Raw genomic sequence first — 14,218 nt, forward strand, 5'->3', positions numbered from 1 at the left:
TACGAAATATCATCCTCATGAACAAATATCCAAACATAAAAAAAAATACCGTACATAAAATACAAAAAAACCCACTCGCCAAAATATCCCAACAGAAAGCCCCCCCTTCCTCAAAAAAAAAAAACCCTTCATCACAGAACAAAAAACTAAAAAAAAGCAAACCAAATTTTACCAAAATAACCAGAAAAAAAACAACCCAACCCGAAAAATAAGAAATTAAAAGGTCTTCCCCCTGAGAAAAGAACCATCCGTCGAGCTGACACTTTTGACAACTGGGCGGTAGTGTGGCAGTGGCCCGACAGGTGGCAGCGGCGTCGAACCTCCTCCTCCACGCTCACTCCACGCACCTCGCCCTCACAGGACGGAAGCTCGCATTTCCCTCGCGCTGCCAAAGAGTAAGGCCTTTTAATAAGTGGTTTTGACTGAGAGGAGCAAAGGGGATGGTGGTGTAATGTGTATCCATGGCGAAAATGGCTTCGGTTAATGTTTAACGTTAAGGGAAAGGTGGGCAGGTTGGCTTTGGTGGAGGATGCTCCGACTTTTTTCACCGGGTTTTCGAGCTGTCGGTGCAAGTAATCATTTCCAAGCCTTAGTTTGCATCTTAAATACAAGATAAGAAGTAAATCTGCTCAAGTATATTAGAAATAATCCATTATAAGAGCTTTAACGTCAAAGACCGATCTCTTTATAATTATGCTCATGGTTATACGTTTCATGTGAACATATTTTCAATTGTTTTGATACTGTTTTACGCATGTAAATACGTTCAATAATGACCTGCTAATGACATTTTCAAGAGCATTATACCCAGGATTAGTTACAGGTAGAAATTTACATTTAAATTGTTGTTTTTTGGCATGTTCTCCCTTCTTTCAGGTCCATATTGAGAGTGTATGTTATAAGGATTCGTCTGTGCTTGAGTGTGTTTCAGTGTACGTAGATCTTTTTTAAATTCTGAGAGGACCGAAAACTTGAGGTTTTGGGTTAATATTGAAAAATTAGATTTTTTTTTTGAACTACACTTGTACACAAAGTGAAAGTGTATCTGTGGGGCAGGACCCCAGACTGTGAAAGTTTACCAGCCACATGGGCAGTGCTGCGGGCAAAGGTAGCAGCTGTAGAGGAAAGCTTTTGTTGCTTTTACAGAGCTTTGTTTTAATATGCAAATATGGACATTCCTTTTGACACTGCCTGTGATCTGTGCTGTAAGGCCTACTATCTAAAAGTCCAGATTGCACTGGCAAGGGGTTGCTGTGTACTCTGTGCTGTGCACTCGGCAGAAGAACGTTAAATCTTGTCCACATGTATCCTAAGAAATTAAGGCCTGTTTGAATTCTTCAGTTGGTAATCGAATGTCACATCAAGAATGTTTTTCAAGGGTACAGATGGTGGACATTTGTTGGTATGGTTAATGTTACTGAGGGCAATGCACAGGGATTTAGGGAAATGGTTACCGCATTAAGAAAGTCATAAACAGGTACAGCTGGTGCGGTTTATAGTTACCTTGGAATGATGAAAACATGAAAATATCAGCTGCATATCACTGCTCAGAGCCTGTCCACAACACCCTTACACGTCCAAAGTTCTTAATGATGTGTTTTCTGTAAGTTGGCATGAATTGCTAATAAGGGGGGGGGGGCATAGGAGGGTGTATTGCTTTCGTTAACAAATAGTGTTGGTACAGTGACTATGGCCAGTGGAAGGCCAGTATCAGATGCACAGATTGTAAGATGTAGGTTTGGGGGTCCAACACCCACCTCAATATGTACAGCAAGATGTAGCTAAGTCTTGGGAGCACTGTGTGGATTTGTGCTATGAGTGGCCATTTCTGCAATCTTTTTCCTTTATTTGTGGCTTTACCATTTGTATTTGAAGATTATTTCTTGTACCAATGACTAAATTTTTTTTTTTTTTTTTTTTTTCTCTAGTATACCCAAGCTTAGTGTTTTGGTACTGTAAAAATTCCCCTTATGTTTTTTTTGGGGGGATAAACCTGAGCATTACCCATCTGTCTTTCTCCAGCTATGTTAAAACAAATGCAGCCCAGCCCAAACATGCAAACTACCACAGAACACGCAGTATGACCCCAAAATATTTCTTGCCCCTCTTGCTCTGTATTTTTCTGGAGAGCCCTTCTCCTGGACCCCAATTAATTTCCATTTCTCACTAGTCTGTGCAGTCGTTTTTGTATATCTGAACAAAAAATGACCCCTCTTCACTGAGAGATTTCCCTAACAATCTACATCACTTGTATGCATGAGGGTTTCAATTAAAGAACAACATAAAATGTATTGCACACATCATCATAACATGTGAATGGCCCAGAGCCTTGATGTAAACCCCACATCATTCATTGGCTGTGAGGTAATGACACTTGCAGTGTTATAATATAAAAGTGGGATGTCTACATTACATTAGAATCGTGTGTTGTTTTGGAAAATGGCACCAAGGACTCGCTGCCCCACAGTAAATTAGCCGGTATTATAACAGCATTTGTCGAGTGTGGGCATCTCAATTTCTGCAGTTTTACCTCTAGCTATTTTATCAATTTGATTGTTAGGCCTGTACGCCATACAGAAAAGCCTTATCATATGTAAGACTTGCCTCTTCCCATGTGGTTGCAAGAGAAATAATCTTTTGGGTAAGCTTTACACTTTCTTTCAATTTTACCAAACAATTTGAATGTAAATTTTCCTTTCTTGGAAATTTACCAGTGGTTAGAATATTGTTAAAGTTGCTGATAGCAGCAATAGTGGCTCTCAGTTCCATAAGTTATACCAGGAATTCTACCTTTTATGTATATTTTTATATCTATATTTAATGAGTAGAATCATAGCAGGAATTTATTGTAACCATAACTGGACACGAAAATACAAATTTCACTTGAAATGAGTGGTCATGATTTCAAATAGTGAAAGTACTTTTGATGAGCAAATACCATTAAGAGGATGAATACCCAGTACCCTGATTGGGTATTGAGATTAAAAAATTATGATGGTGCAGTTTACAAACATTATTGTATATTGTATTTAATTATTTAGTTTACATATTGCATGGAATATGATAGAGTAATGTTAGAATACATATAATTTACATACACATTATACCAAGTATTGTATGTATAAAATATGCTGTGTATATATAGTTGCCAAAAGCTTTTCATTATTTAAAGTAGACCTTTTGAATGTTTGACACTGATGCCATTGCTTCAGCTGTTAAGCTGCAGTTGTTTTTACTTGATTGGCTAGAAGAGTTCAGAGAATCAAGTATTTACTTGTGTCAAGATTGGCCACCACTGGAATCATAGTGGTAAAGCCAATTTACTTGCATAACTCGGTAATAGATTAATCAGACTACTGTCTACCCACTTTTAAATTGCTGATAAATATGTTGTTTACTTATTGTATTAGAAGTGGATTAGAGTAGGACTCCAAGGAATAGAGAAGCTCACTCGCCATATATTTTGACAAAATGGAGTTCAAACTGGTTTCTTTCATAAATAGAAAATTACAAAAGTGGTCTTCAAGTTGCATCTTACCTGAATACATTTGGTGTTAATCATTGCCGATGTCAGAGGCTACAGCATTGTTAGCTGTTAGTCCCCAGATAGTGAGTTTACCTTTATCTTAAATTTTAATATTCACTTTTAATGCAAGACTGACACAATGCAAAACAACAAATTTTACTGTTTTTCTGCCTCTTTATTAAAGTATTTAATATTGTATGAATTGCTGCACACAAAGCTTTAGACTTTCAAGTACTGTGGGGGTTAATGAATGTGATATATTAAATGTTGCAATATAGTTAATTATACATTAACTATTCATTCCTACCCATTCTCATCATCTACATTTCCCTTTAAACCTTATAAGGTTTATACATAAGAAGAGAGTATGTACTTGTCACATTGTTAAAAAATGACTAAAAAGGAATTCTTTTCTTTCAGTGCTTCGTTACTGTTTATTAGCCTTGGCCCTTGTGGGGTGCGTCTTCTCTGAAGGTGAAGGCGAGGAAAGAGCAAGACTGTTGGCAGCCAAGAGGGTACACAACCTGTACCTTGTTGAAGGCCGAGATATTGTTGTGCAGTATTCTGTGCACAATGTTGGCCAGGCTGCAGCTATCAATGTCCAGCTCACTGATGCTGGCTTCAGGTAATTTATGGATTTTAATGTAGTATTTTATTGTAGATGATTTTCTGGATGATTTGTATTGAATTTGAAAGGGCTTTTTCTTCCTCACCTTTTAAGGTTTTTAATCTATTTTTACAGCTCTGAGGACTTTGACATTGCTGGTGGCCAGCTGCAGGTGAAGTTTGATCGCATTGCTCCAAATGCCAATGTGTCTCACACTGTTGTTGTTCAGCCCAAGAAGTATGGTTACTTCAATTTCACTGCTGCGGAGATTTCTTACCAGCCCTCGGAAGACTCTGCAGAGGTAAAAATTATTTTGCCAAATCTTCAGTCAGCATTAATTTTTTTTTAATACATCATAGCTGTAAACTTGCTCTTAAACCAAGAATTTGACAAAATTACAGGAGTGTGGATTACTTACTTGTGGTTTTTATCAGAAAAATTCTTTAAAATAGTCCATCCGAAACATTAGAAGTGAACAAGTGATATGGGTAAATTATACATGCTTTATAATAACATGGATACATGTCACAAGCTGTAGGAGGAAATTGTATTTTGGAAGATGAAAAAGGCATAGGGCTATTAGTCTCATGACAGATATGTGGCTTTAAAACAAACTTCATTTTCCATTTCTTTAAAATTTGTTTGCAAACCATTGTAACACTTTTCTGTTGGTTTGACAGATCCAGATTGGCTACACCTCGGAACCTGGTGAGGGAGGCATCATTGCCTTCAGAGACTATGACAGGAAATTCTCTCCTCATGTGGTAAGTGTGACTTCATCTAAACTGTATAGAATGTAGGAAATGAATCCTTGTGTCTGGTCTATTAAATTTGCCAGCAGAGTAATGCTTTGCCAGAAGCCGAGTGTAGAAATATATTGTATATTCTATTTTGTTGACTTGTAAGATTAGGAAGCATTCCAGAAATTTAAAAATGTGCATCAACATTGATGGAATCGTGTGGTTAACCTGTTGGATCCAGATGCATCACAGCCCACACTTTTACCAGAATACAAGCATTAGGCTTTCTTGACTGGCAACTCGAGAGTGTAGCTTGTAGGCCACTCATATCAACACCTGTGCATTGTGAAGACTCCTTGCTTGCTTCCTCTTTGTAATGCTGTAATCTTTTTCTGCAAATGCATTTTTTGCAATTTTGCCATCTTCCAAGCTTATGTTTGTCATTTGATATTCTATCAAGCTGTCAATATATATATTTTTTAGACTCCCTATCATCACTCTAGTAGTCCACAACTCTGTGCAGTAATAATAATAAGTGAATTTTGTAAGTTTTTATTCACTTTTCTGCAACTCCCTGCACCATTTGTCATGATTGGCAGGAATAAGACTGAGCATGGAAATGGTGTCATCTGTGGAGCTGGAGTTCTTCCAGTCATGGCTCAGATGGCACATTCCACCTCATTTACTGGTGGAAATAGTGCAGAAGTCCCTTCTCAAATCCCCACTGAGTCTAATCTTCCTCTGAGAGCTTTGTACACTCATGATGAGTCATTCCTGGCACCTGAGCTCTTAGTGGGAATTTTCATGACAGCACATTCCTTTCCCCTTGGCCCTCAGCTAAAATGGCCATAACATGGTCTTGTCACCTGGATCCAAGGGTTAACCTTTTGCCGATGGGTGGCATGTACGTACATGCCATGGTGTATGTATGGACATGCCATGAGTATTTTTTTGTTACAATCACGGCAAAATATTTTTCTGCCACTGAAAATGTGATTAAGTCGTTTTTAACACTTTCTCATTTTTACTATACAAAAAAAAAAAAAATATATATATACAACAAACCTACGATTTCAACTCCATGATGCCACACACTGCTTATTTTATTCAGACTATAGAGTGAATAATGATCAACTATGTAGTCTATATAACAACAAAAATATCCTTCAGTCTTGATTTATCAGGAAATATGGCAAATAGAGACTTTAGAAAATAACTGAAAATACAACATATGCTAGTAGTATTACGAAGAAACCGCAAGGGATGCTGATATTTGGCATGCTAGGGTGACAATATAATCCCCCGGCAGCGGAGCCTGGGCCACTATTAATACCACCTGTCGGGAAAGGGTTAATACACTTTCAAACCATCAGAATTGATAAAATCTTCATATAATTCCTTTTGAGAATGTGTGCAGTTGTTCCTACTAGGGATATGCAAACTACCTTTACTACAGGGAAAGTTTCAAGGATTTTTTTTTATAAGACATCTGATATGATATACCAGAAATAGTTGGAATTTTGTCTTTAATCTTTAATAGTGTAGTACTATTCTATAAAGGGATTTCTGAAAGGCAAATGATCTTGTCTGTAGAAGGGAAATCTATTTTTACCATGCATTTCTTTAAATTATTTATATAAAGTGTTTTATTGGTAGTGAGATTGACATGACAATATTGCATTCACATGAAAGTATGCTTGAATATTACTTAAATATAAAAGAGGAATTACAAGGCCTTGTGCATAGAAAGTGGCATGAGAGAAGAAATATCTTGGCTCCTTTTTAAGCACATTTGCTATAAGGCTTGAAAAAAATATTACTTTTACCAGCTCATGTGATGTGTTACCAACCTCATCTTCTACCAACAGTTCGACTGGTTCATCTTCGCCCTGCTGATGATCCCAGCCCTCCTGGTGCCCTTCGTGATGTGGTACAACATCAACTCCAAGTACACTCCCGTCACGCGTGCCAAGAAGGGCAAGAAGTCTGACTAGGTGCTCAATGCAAGACCAGTAGGCAATTGTACTTTTAGAAAGTACTTGAAGAAGAATTTTTATTTTTCAATTTTTTTTTCATTTGACGAAGACACTTATGTGACTCAAGTGCCTCTTAGGAGCAAGGAAACTTCAAAGACCTACATCAATTTTGAAGTTGACTGGACACAGCAGTCAAGACCAACATGAAGTTTATTTAAATGCAAGTGAAAGTTTTTGTTTTGTGAATATAAGTTATATTCAAATGGTTAAGTGTACCTGTAATGAGGAATTACCAGGAAAGAATTAAGTGCTTTTGGTTTAAAAAATGGGAATTGTGCTGTGGACAAAATAATTTAAGTGTGAATGACCCTAAAGGTGTACATTTTTACAGTGTGAGAAACTTGTTGTACCTGTATGTGTGTTGGAAATGTAAATGTATGTTAATTTTTTTATGGAAATTAAGAAAGATTCTCCACTGAACTTTTTTTCTCCATCCCCCATTTCTCTGGTTTTTAAACTTGCCAAAAGTTTAGGCTGTCAGCATGTCTGGGTATGATCGATGGATAACTGTACAGGTGGCGTACTGGCAAGAAAACCAGGAGGAAACTACTTGTTTACCAAACTCTTTGTCCACCTGTCGGGCCTCATATGTCCACTTATCATAGCCGCTTGTGTGGATAGGCCTTTATCTTTATTCCCAGAACACGAGGGGGGGGGGTTAAGATCTTGTGTTAAACGCAGGCAATTTTTTTTTAATGCATAACCAATCTGACAACTGCTGTATAAAAGCTGATTATTAAAGCAAGCCAGTCTTCTCCATAGAGATCCTCCAGGTTTGCATTGTGTATTTCCCCTCTCATCATGGGAAATTTTTTTCACTTAATAGGAAACTTTAAAAGACTAGAAACAGGAGTTCATAAACCCTCAGAATGGTTAATGAATAGCCTTTATACAATTCAAAGGTTTAAAAGTTGTGAAATGGCAACTTGATAGAAGAATTACCAACATTACAATCGGCATGTTTGACTAGGATAATACAAAGCTAAGGCTTGTGAACCAAAAAAAAAAAAATGAAATCAGGGTTACATCTGAAGCAGTATAATGGAGCATATGTAACCAATCAGCCACGATTTCTCGCACGGTCCATGCTAAATTAACTTTTCTGCGTTCTTTAAGTTTGAACACTCCCCCCCCCCCCAATCCCTTGCCCGTTGTTGTCGTGGGGGGCTTAGGAGGCGGAGACTGGGACCCAATGATGGGGAACTCCCCAACCTTGGGACTCAGCCCTCGACTCAACTAATTTTGCATGGTCTTTATTTTCCTTCCCACCTTTCGTTTCTGTCCCTTCACCAAACCCTTCTGCTATCCACCTCCTAAGGTGTGAGAGCCGTGCTGAAAGGATGAAAGGCTGACTTTGTGCCAGTCCTGAACGGCCTGAGGGAGCCATGGGCACGGTATTCCCCTGATTGTTATCTAGCCCTTACCCCTCAAGGGGACCCTGAGGGGTGGACTGTTTTTATCCCCAACATAATCCAGGCTTACCATGGCCAATAATGAAAACCTATCCCCACTATTAGGGGCAATGAGGCTTGCCCCTTTATCAAATAGCCCCAAAGATGTAAACTCATCCGATTCCCTGACCCCAGGCTCTCCTTTGACCACGGCTCCGAACACTGCAACAACTACCCCCTCATCAATGCCTACTAGTACAGTAGCCAACAACCAATCCTTAAGGAACAATTCCACTCTCCCAGCACGCTCAACTTCATCACCTCTACCCCCACAACCTCCAACATCAACCACCCCATCCTCCCTTATTAATACCTTACAGCCTTATTGCCCACCTCCCCATAACACTATCTCCCTCAACACTACTCCATCGTCACGCACCCGCCCTTCGACTACCCCTATCACTACAACAATATTGAATACCCTCTTCAGCGCAGCCAAATGGGACCGATTTTTCGTGATCCCTCCCACAGCTCCCTACTCTGACAACACCCTTCTCTTCCAACAATGTCTCCAAAAACAAGTAGGTAAAGTCTCTTTCCGTAGCCGACCCGACCGCTCCCGTCTTGTCACAGTAACATCCGAAAACCAAGCCATAGCATTAACAAAACTAACAGACATATATGGTAACCCCATCCTTGCAGAACCCCATCCAACCCTCAATACTTGCACTGGAACAGTTTCAATCTCCCCAGCAAATTGCCCAATCTATGACAAAGATTGGTCAGATTGTGGAGAAGACCTACTTGCCTGTCTCACAGACTATGATGCAACGTCAGTACAATGCTACTCCATTCCCCCCAGAGGTAATCGAAAGAAACCCACTAACATAGCCAAAATTACCTTCCGTAGACATGACCTTCCCTTTAACGTCTATATAGGAGGAGAATCCCTCCCTGTGCGTCCATACCAACCTCCTCCACGTCAGTGCCAAAATTGTTGGCGTCTAGGACACCCAGCCAAACATTGCCGTTCCACAGCCAGATGCCCACTATGTGCCCAACCTGGCCATACCCGATCTAACTGCCCTGCACAATCACGCACATGTGCCAACTGTGGCGGCCCCCATAATGTATTTTATAGGGGCTGTCCCACCTACAAATTTGAGTCTGAGGTAGCAACTCTCAGATTCAAACTTGGACTCACACTACGTGAAGCCAGACAAGAAGCACGCCGACGTGGTTTCTCTCTTACTCCTTACTCCAGTAATACTGCTCATTCTACCAATTCTCCTAAACCCACCCCCCCTACATCTAAACCCCCCTCTTCTACCTCCTACCTTCCCCAGTCAAACTCTTTTGCCATCCTAAATCCAGACACTCCAATCTCTACTACAGATATTTCAATCACCACCACAACCCCAACACCTTCCCCTCTCCCTCCTCGCACTACCCGTAACAGACAGAACAAACGTTCCACCCCCTCTTCCCCTACCACACAATCACCTCCACCTTCCTTTACTCCTTTGCTTGAGACACCAGTCCTCTCTTCCCCCCCTCACAAGAAATCCTATATCCCCCAAAACTCCCAAACCAACTCCTTAGAAGAAACCATTGAAAATATTCAAGATTACCTAATGAAAACTGACACTCAACCTCCAAATCTTACAACTCCTGCTCCTTCCACACTCCAAGTAACTGCTGATATCCATCCTCCTCCTAACGATATCCCCCCTACACCCAATCCTCCTACCCCCTCCCAACACAACCCATCCCCCCCGACCCCAACCCCAACCCCGCCCACATTATCCCTCCCACCATCCCCTCTATCCCTTCCACTCCCTCCTGGATACACACGTGAATCCCTAATGTCACAAGTATCCCCTTCCTCAGACCCTCCATCTCCTAATACCCTCCTAGTAGAACACCAACTCCCACACCTCTCCCATCTCAGACCTCTCAGTCCTTTTCCCCCTCTAGCTGCTTCCCCCTCAAAATCAGTAAAGTATAACTATCCTTCATTGGAATATTCGCGGTTTCCGCTCCCACAGACCTGACCTTCGTCATATCCTTTCCTCTTATAGTCCATCTATTGTATGCCTTCAAGAGACCTTTCTAACACATCCTCCAATACCAATCCCCAATTATCATTTTGTCTCATCCCCACATTCCCTTTATGTCTCATCCATACTTATCAATCAGAAAACACCTTATGTCACACCTCCCTTTCAAACCAATGTCCCTTGCACAGTTATCCGTATCTTCCTTCATCGTTGGATCACAGTGATATCAGTCTACTTCTCCCCATCCCACCCCATTGACTTTGTTGCTTTTGAAAATCTAATTTCCCAACTTCAACCACCTTTCCTCATAGTTGGTGACTTTAACTGCCGCCACACTCTATGGGGTGATTCTATCACAAACTCCCGAGGCCGATCTCTAGAGCGCTTCCTCTCCACAGCTGACCTTACTATACTAAATTCAGATCGCCCCACACACTTTGATACACGCACGCAATCTTTTTCATGCATTGACCTCGCTCTATGCTCCCCTTCTCTTCATTTAGATTTCCACTGGTCAGTCTTAGACCACTTTCCCTATAGTGACCACTTTCCAGTTCTCCTTTCTCCTACTTCATACGTACCACTCCCTAACTCCCCACGCTGGTGTTTTGATAGAGCTGACTGGCATACTTTCACTTCACTCTCTGCTATTCATACCCCTCCATCCTCCCTCACTTCCATTTCAGAAATGATACAGTATTTCACATATACAGTCTTAAGAGCTGCACATACAGCTATCCCTCGAACCTCAAGACCATATACCTCCAAATGTGTTCCATGGTGGAATTCTGATTGCACTAAAGCACTTCGCTTAAAACGTGCAGCCTGGAACAGTTACCGCTACAAGAGAGGTACTCCAAATCAACTATCAGCCCTTATCTCCTTTAAAAGAGCATCTGCCAATCTCCGTCGTACAATCCGGAAGAGTAAAATAAATAGCTGGCGAAATTATGTTTCATCAATTACATCCTCTACATCTATCTCAAATGTTTGGCGCCGAATCCATAAACTATCAGGCAAACATCCCCCCCATCCTGCCCCTGTCCTCCATATTCGAAATACCCTCATTTCTGATCCCCTCCAAGTCGCTAATGAACTGGGTGATTATTTCAGCCAGGTCAGTAGTGGTTCTCACCTATCTTCACACTTCTCTTCTATTAAGACCACCAGAGAACGTACCCCCATTATCTTCACCCCATCCTCTGATGAGTCCTATAATGCCCCATTTTCTTCCTCTGAACTCATTGCTGCCCTACAATCATGCCGTAACACTCATGAAGGCCCTGACGGTATTCACTACCGTATGCTCCGGCAACTCCCATCTTCCTCCTTATCCTTCCTCTTAAAAATTTACAACCACATTTGGACATCAGGAAATTTCCCTTCTAATTGGCGAGAAGCTCTTATCCTTCCCTTCCTGAAACCCAATAAATCGGGTACCCTTCCTCAAGACTATCGCCCCATCGCACTAACTAGCTGCTTGTGCAAACTATTAGAGCGAATGGTGAACTTCCGCTTAATGTGGTATCTGAATCTCACAATCTTCTCTCTCCTTCCCAATTCGGTTTTCGCCGTGCCAGAAGCACAGCTGACCCCCTTGCTCATTTTGAGACATATATTACATCTGCATTTGCACGCCATGAATCCGTACTAGCTATTTTTTTTGATCTAGAAAAAGCATATGATACGACATGGCGGTACCATATCCTCCAACAATTGTCCTCTCTAGGCATACGTGGAAACATGGGTGTCTTCATAAAGTCCTTCCTCTCCCAACGCACTTTCCAGGTTAAAATCGCCTCTGCCACATCATCTTTCTTTCCCCAAATCGAAGGTGTCCCACAAGGCAGTGTGCTCAGTACCACTTTATTCCTTCTTGCTGTTAATGATATTGTCTCAGTTTTACCACCAGGAGCCCGGTCATCACTATATGTTGATGATTTAACCATCTATGCCTCTGGCACATCCATACCAAATCTCTTCCAATTTCTTCAATCTGCAATCTCATCAGTATCTTCCTGGGCCACAAACCATGGCTTCCGCTTTTCTACCTCTAAATCTTTCTCCATTCTTTTCTCTCGCTCACGTGTAGGTCCTCTACCCCCACTCTTCTTATATGGCACTCCACTCCAATGCCGTTCCTCTGGCAAATTCCTAGGTGTCATTTTTGACTCCAAACTGTCCTGGCGAGACCATATTCTACACATTAAAGAAAAAGCTCTCCGCCGTCTTCGAATCTTAAAAACTCTCTCCCATATATCATGGGGCTCAGATCGCAAAACTCTCCTTCATCTTCATGTTACTTTGATCCTCTCCACTCTTGATTATGGATGCCATATCTACTCCTCTGCCTCAACTTCTCTCCTTGCCCATCTTGATACAATCCATCACTGTGGTCTTCGCTTAGCACTAGGCGCCTTTCGCTCCTCCCCAGTTGAGAGCCTGTACACTGAATCAGGCATACCATCTCTATCTCGACGTCGTGCCCTTCTCTCTCTCCGATGCTATGTTCGATTCCACCAATTTTCCCTCACTAAACTAAATATCCCACAACCCCTACTTCTTACCTTAGCTTCATCTCCACGATTACCTACTCCTTTCTCAACACGCATGGATACCCTCCTCTCACATTCCCCTTTCCCCCATCTCCAACCTCTCCCATTCTCTGTCCATTCCGTCCCTCCATGGCTCATACCTCACCCCCATATTTGCTCTTCTGTTTCCCCGACCCACCAAAATCAAATATCCCTCCTACTGTCCTTCTCACACATTTCCTTGACCATGTCTCCACTCATTCCTCTAGTATTCATGTATATACTGATGGCTCCAAATCCACCTCCGGTGCTGGTTTTGCAGTAATCTTCCCAACTCGTACTTTCAAATACTCCCTTCCTCCTGAATCCAGTGTCCTTACTACAGAATTGTATGCACTCCTTTTTGCTCTAAAACACATATACTCACTTTCCTCTTCCTCTTTTACAATTTTTACTGACTCCCGTAACTCATTAACTCTCATAAAGTCAATACACACCACCAACCCCCTTGTTTGTAAGATCCAGAACTGGTTGTTCTACCTGTCCACACGCCATAAAACAATCAAATTTTGCTGGGTGCCCAGCCATGTTGGAATCCCCGGCAATGAACAGGCAGATACACTAGCACGCCACGCCTCTATGTCCACATCATACCAACCACGCTTCTCACATATCCCAGCCACGGATTATTACCCACACTTTAAGACCTTCTTGTATAAACGATGGCAATCTTTTTGGTCAAGCCTCCGCACTAATAAATTACATTCTGTAAAACTATCAATCTCCTCCTGGTCAGCTCCATTTCATCGGAACAGACGTTGGGAGACTGCTCTCGCCCGCTTACGCATTGGCCACACCCGTCTAACACACTCCTATCTGATGTCACAATCTGATCCACCCTTATGTTCCTTCTGTAATGTTCCCCTTTCAATCCCTCACATCCTATTATCGTGCCCACGTTTTGAAACAACCCGTACCTCTGCTTTCCCCCATCTATCCTCCCTTCACCGACCTCCCAACCTATCAGACATCCTTTCAGAATCCCACACTTTCTGCTTCAACAACCTATTCTCTTTCCTCAAACGCATACATATCCTTCATCTAATCTAACTCCTTACCACACCCGACCCTAACCCTTTCACTCACCAATTCCTTTGCCCAGCTTAGACAACTAATCACTAACTCAACCACCCTTCCCAAACATTAACTATAGTGCTACATGACCTTAGATGTCTAGCACATTTCTCTTGCTTTTAACCATTAACCATTAACCCAACCTTGGGACTCAGCCCTCGACTCAACTAATTTTGCATGGTCTTTATTT

General features: G+C 41.4%; 1 protein-coding gene across 1 annotated transcript; it reads left to right on the forward strand.

Moving 5' to 3' along the window:
* Positions 1-254: 254 nt before the first annotated feature.
* On the forward strand, positions 255-7,325 carry LOC119583105 (translocon-associated protein subunit beta-like). The gene is made up of 5 exons (XM_037931616.1): positions 255-395; positions 3,947-4,151; positions 4,269-4,434; positions 4,814-4,897; positions 6,742-7,325. Coding segments are annotated over exons 1-5 (582 nt in total). The 5' UTR covers positions 255-394; the 3' UTR covers positions 6,868-7,325.
* Positions 7,326-14,218: the final 6,893 nt, after the last annotated feature.

This window comes from Penaeus monodon, chromosome 2 (genome assembly GCF_015228065.2).
Source record: "Penaeus monodon isolate SGIC_2016 chromosome 2, NSTDA_Pmon_1, whole genome shotgun sequence".
Classification (NCBI taxonomy): domain Eukaryota; kingdom Metazoa; phylum Arthropoda; class Malacostraca; order Decapoda; family Penaeidae; genus Penaeus; species Penaeus monodon.

Excerpts from the sequence above, each read along its gene's own strand:
- LOC119583105 (XM_037931616.1), top strand. Across the intron at positions 4,152-4,268 it reads CTCACTGATGCTGGCTTCAG|CTCTGAGGACTTTGACATTG; the intron begins GTAATTTATGGA and ends CTATTTTTACAG. Across the intron at positions 4,898-6,741 it reads GGAAATTCTCTCCTCATGTG|TTCGACTGGTTCATCTTCGC; the intron begins GTAAGTGTGACT and ends TTCTACCAACAG.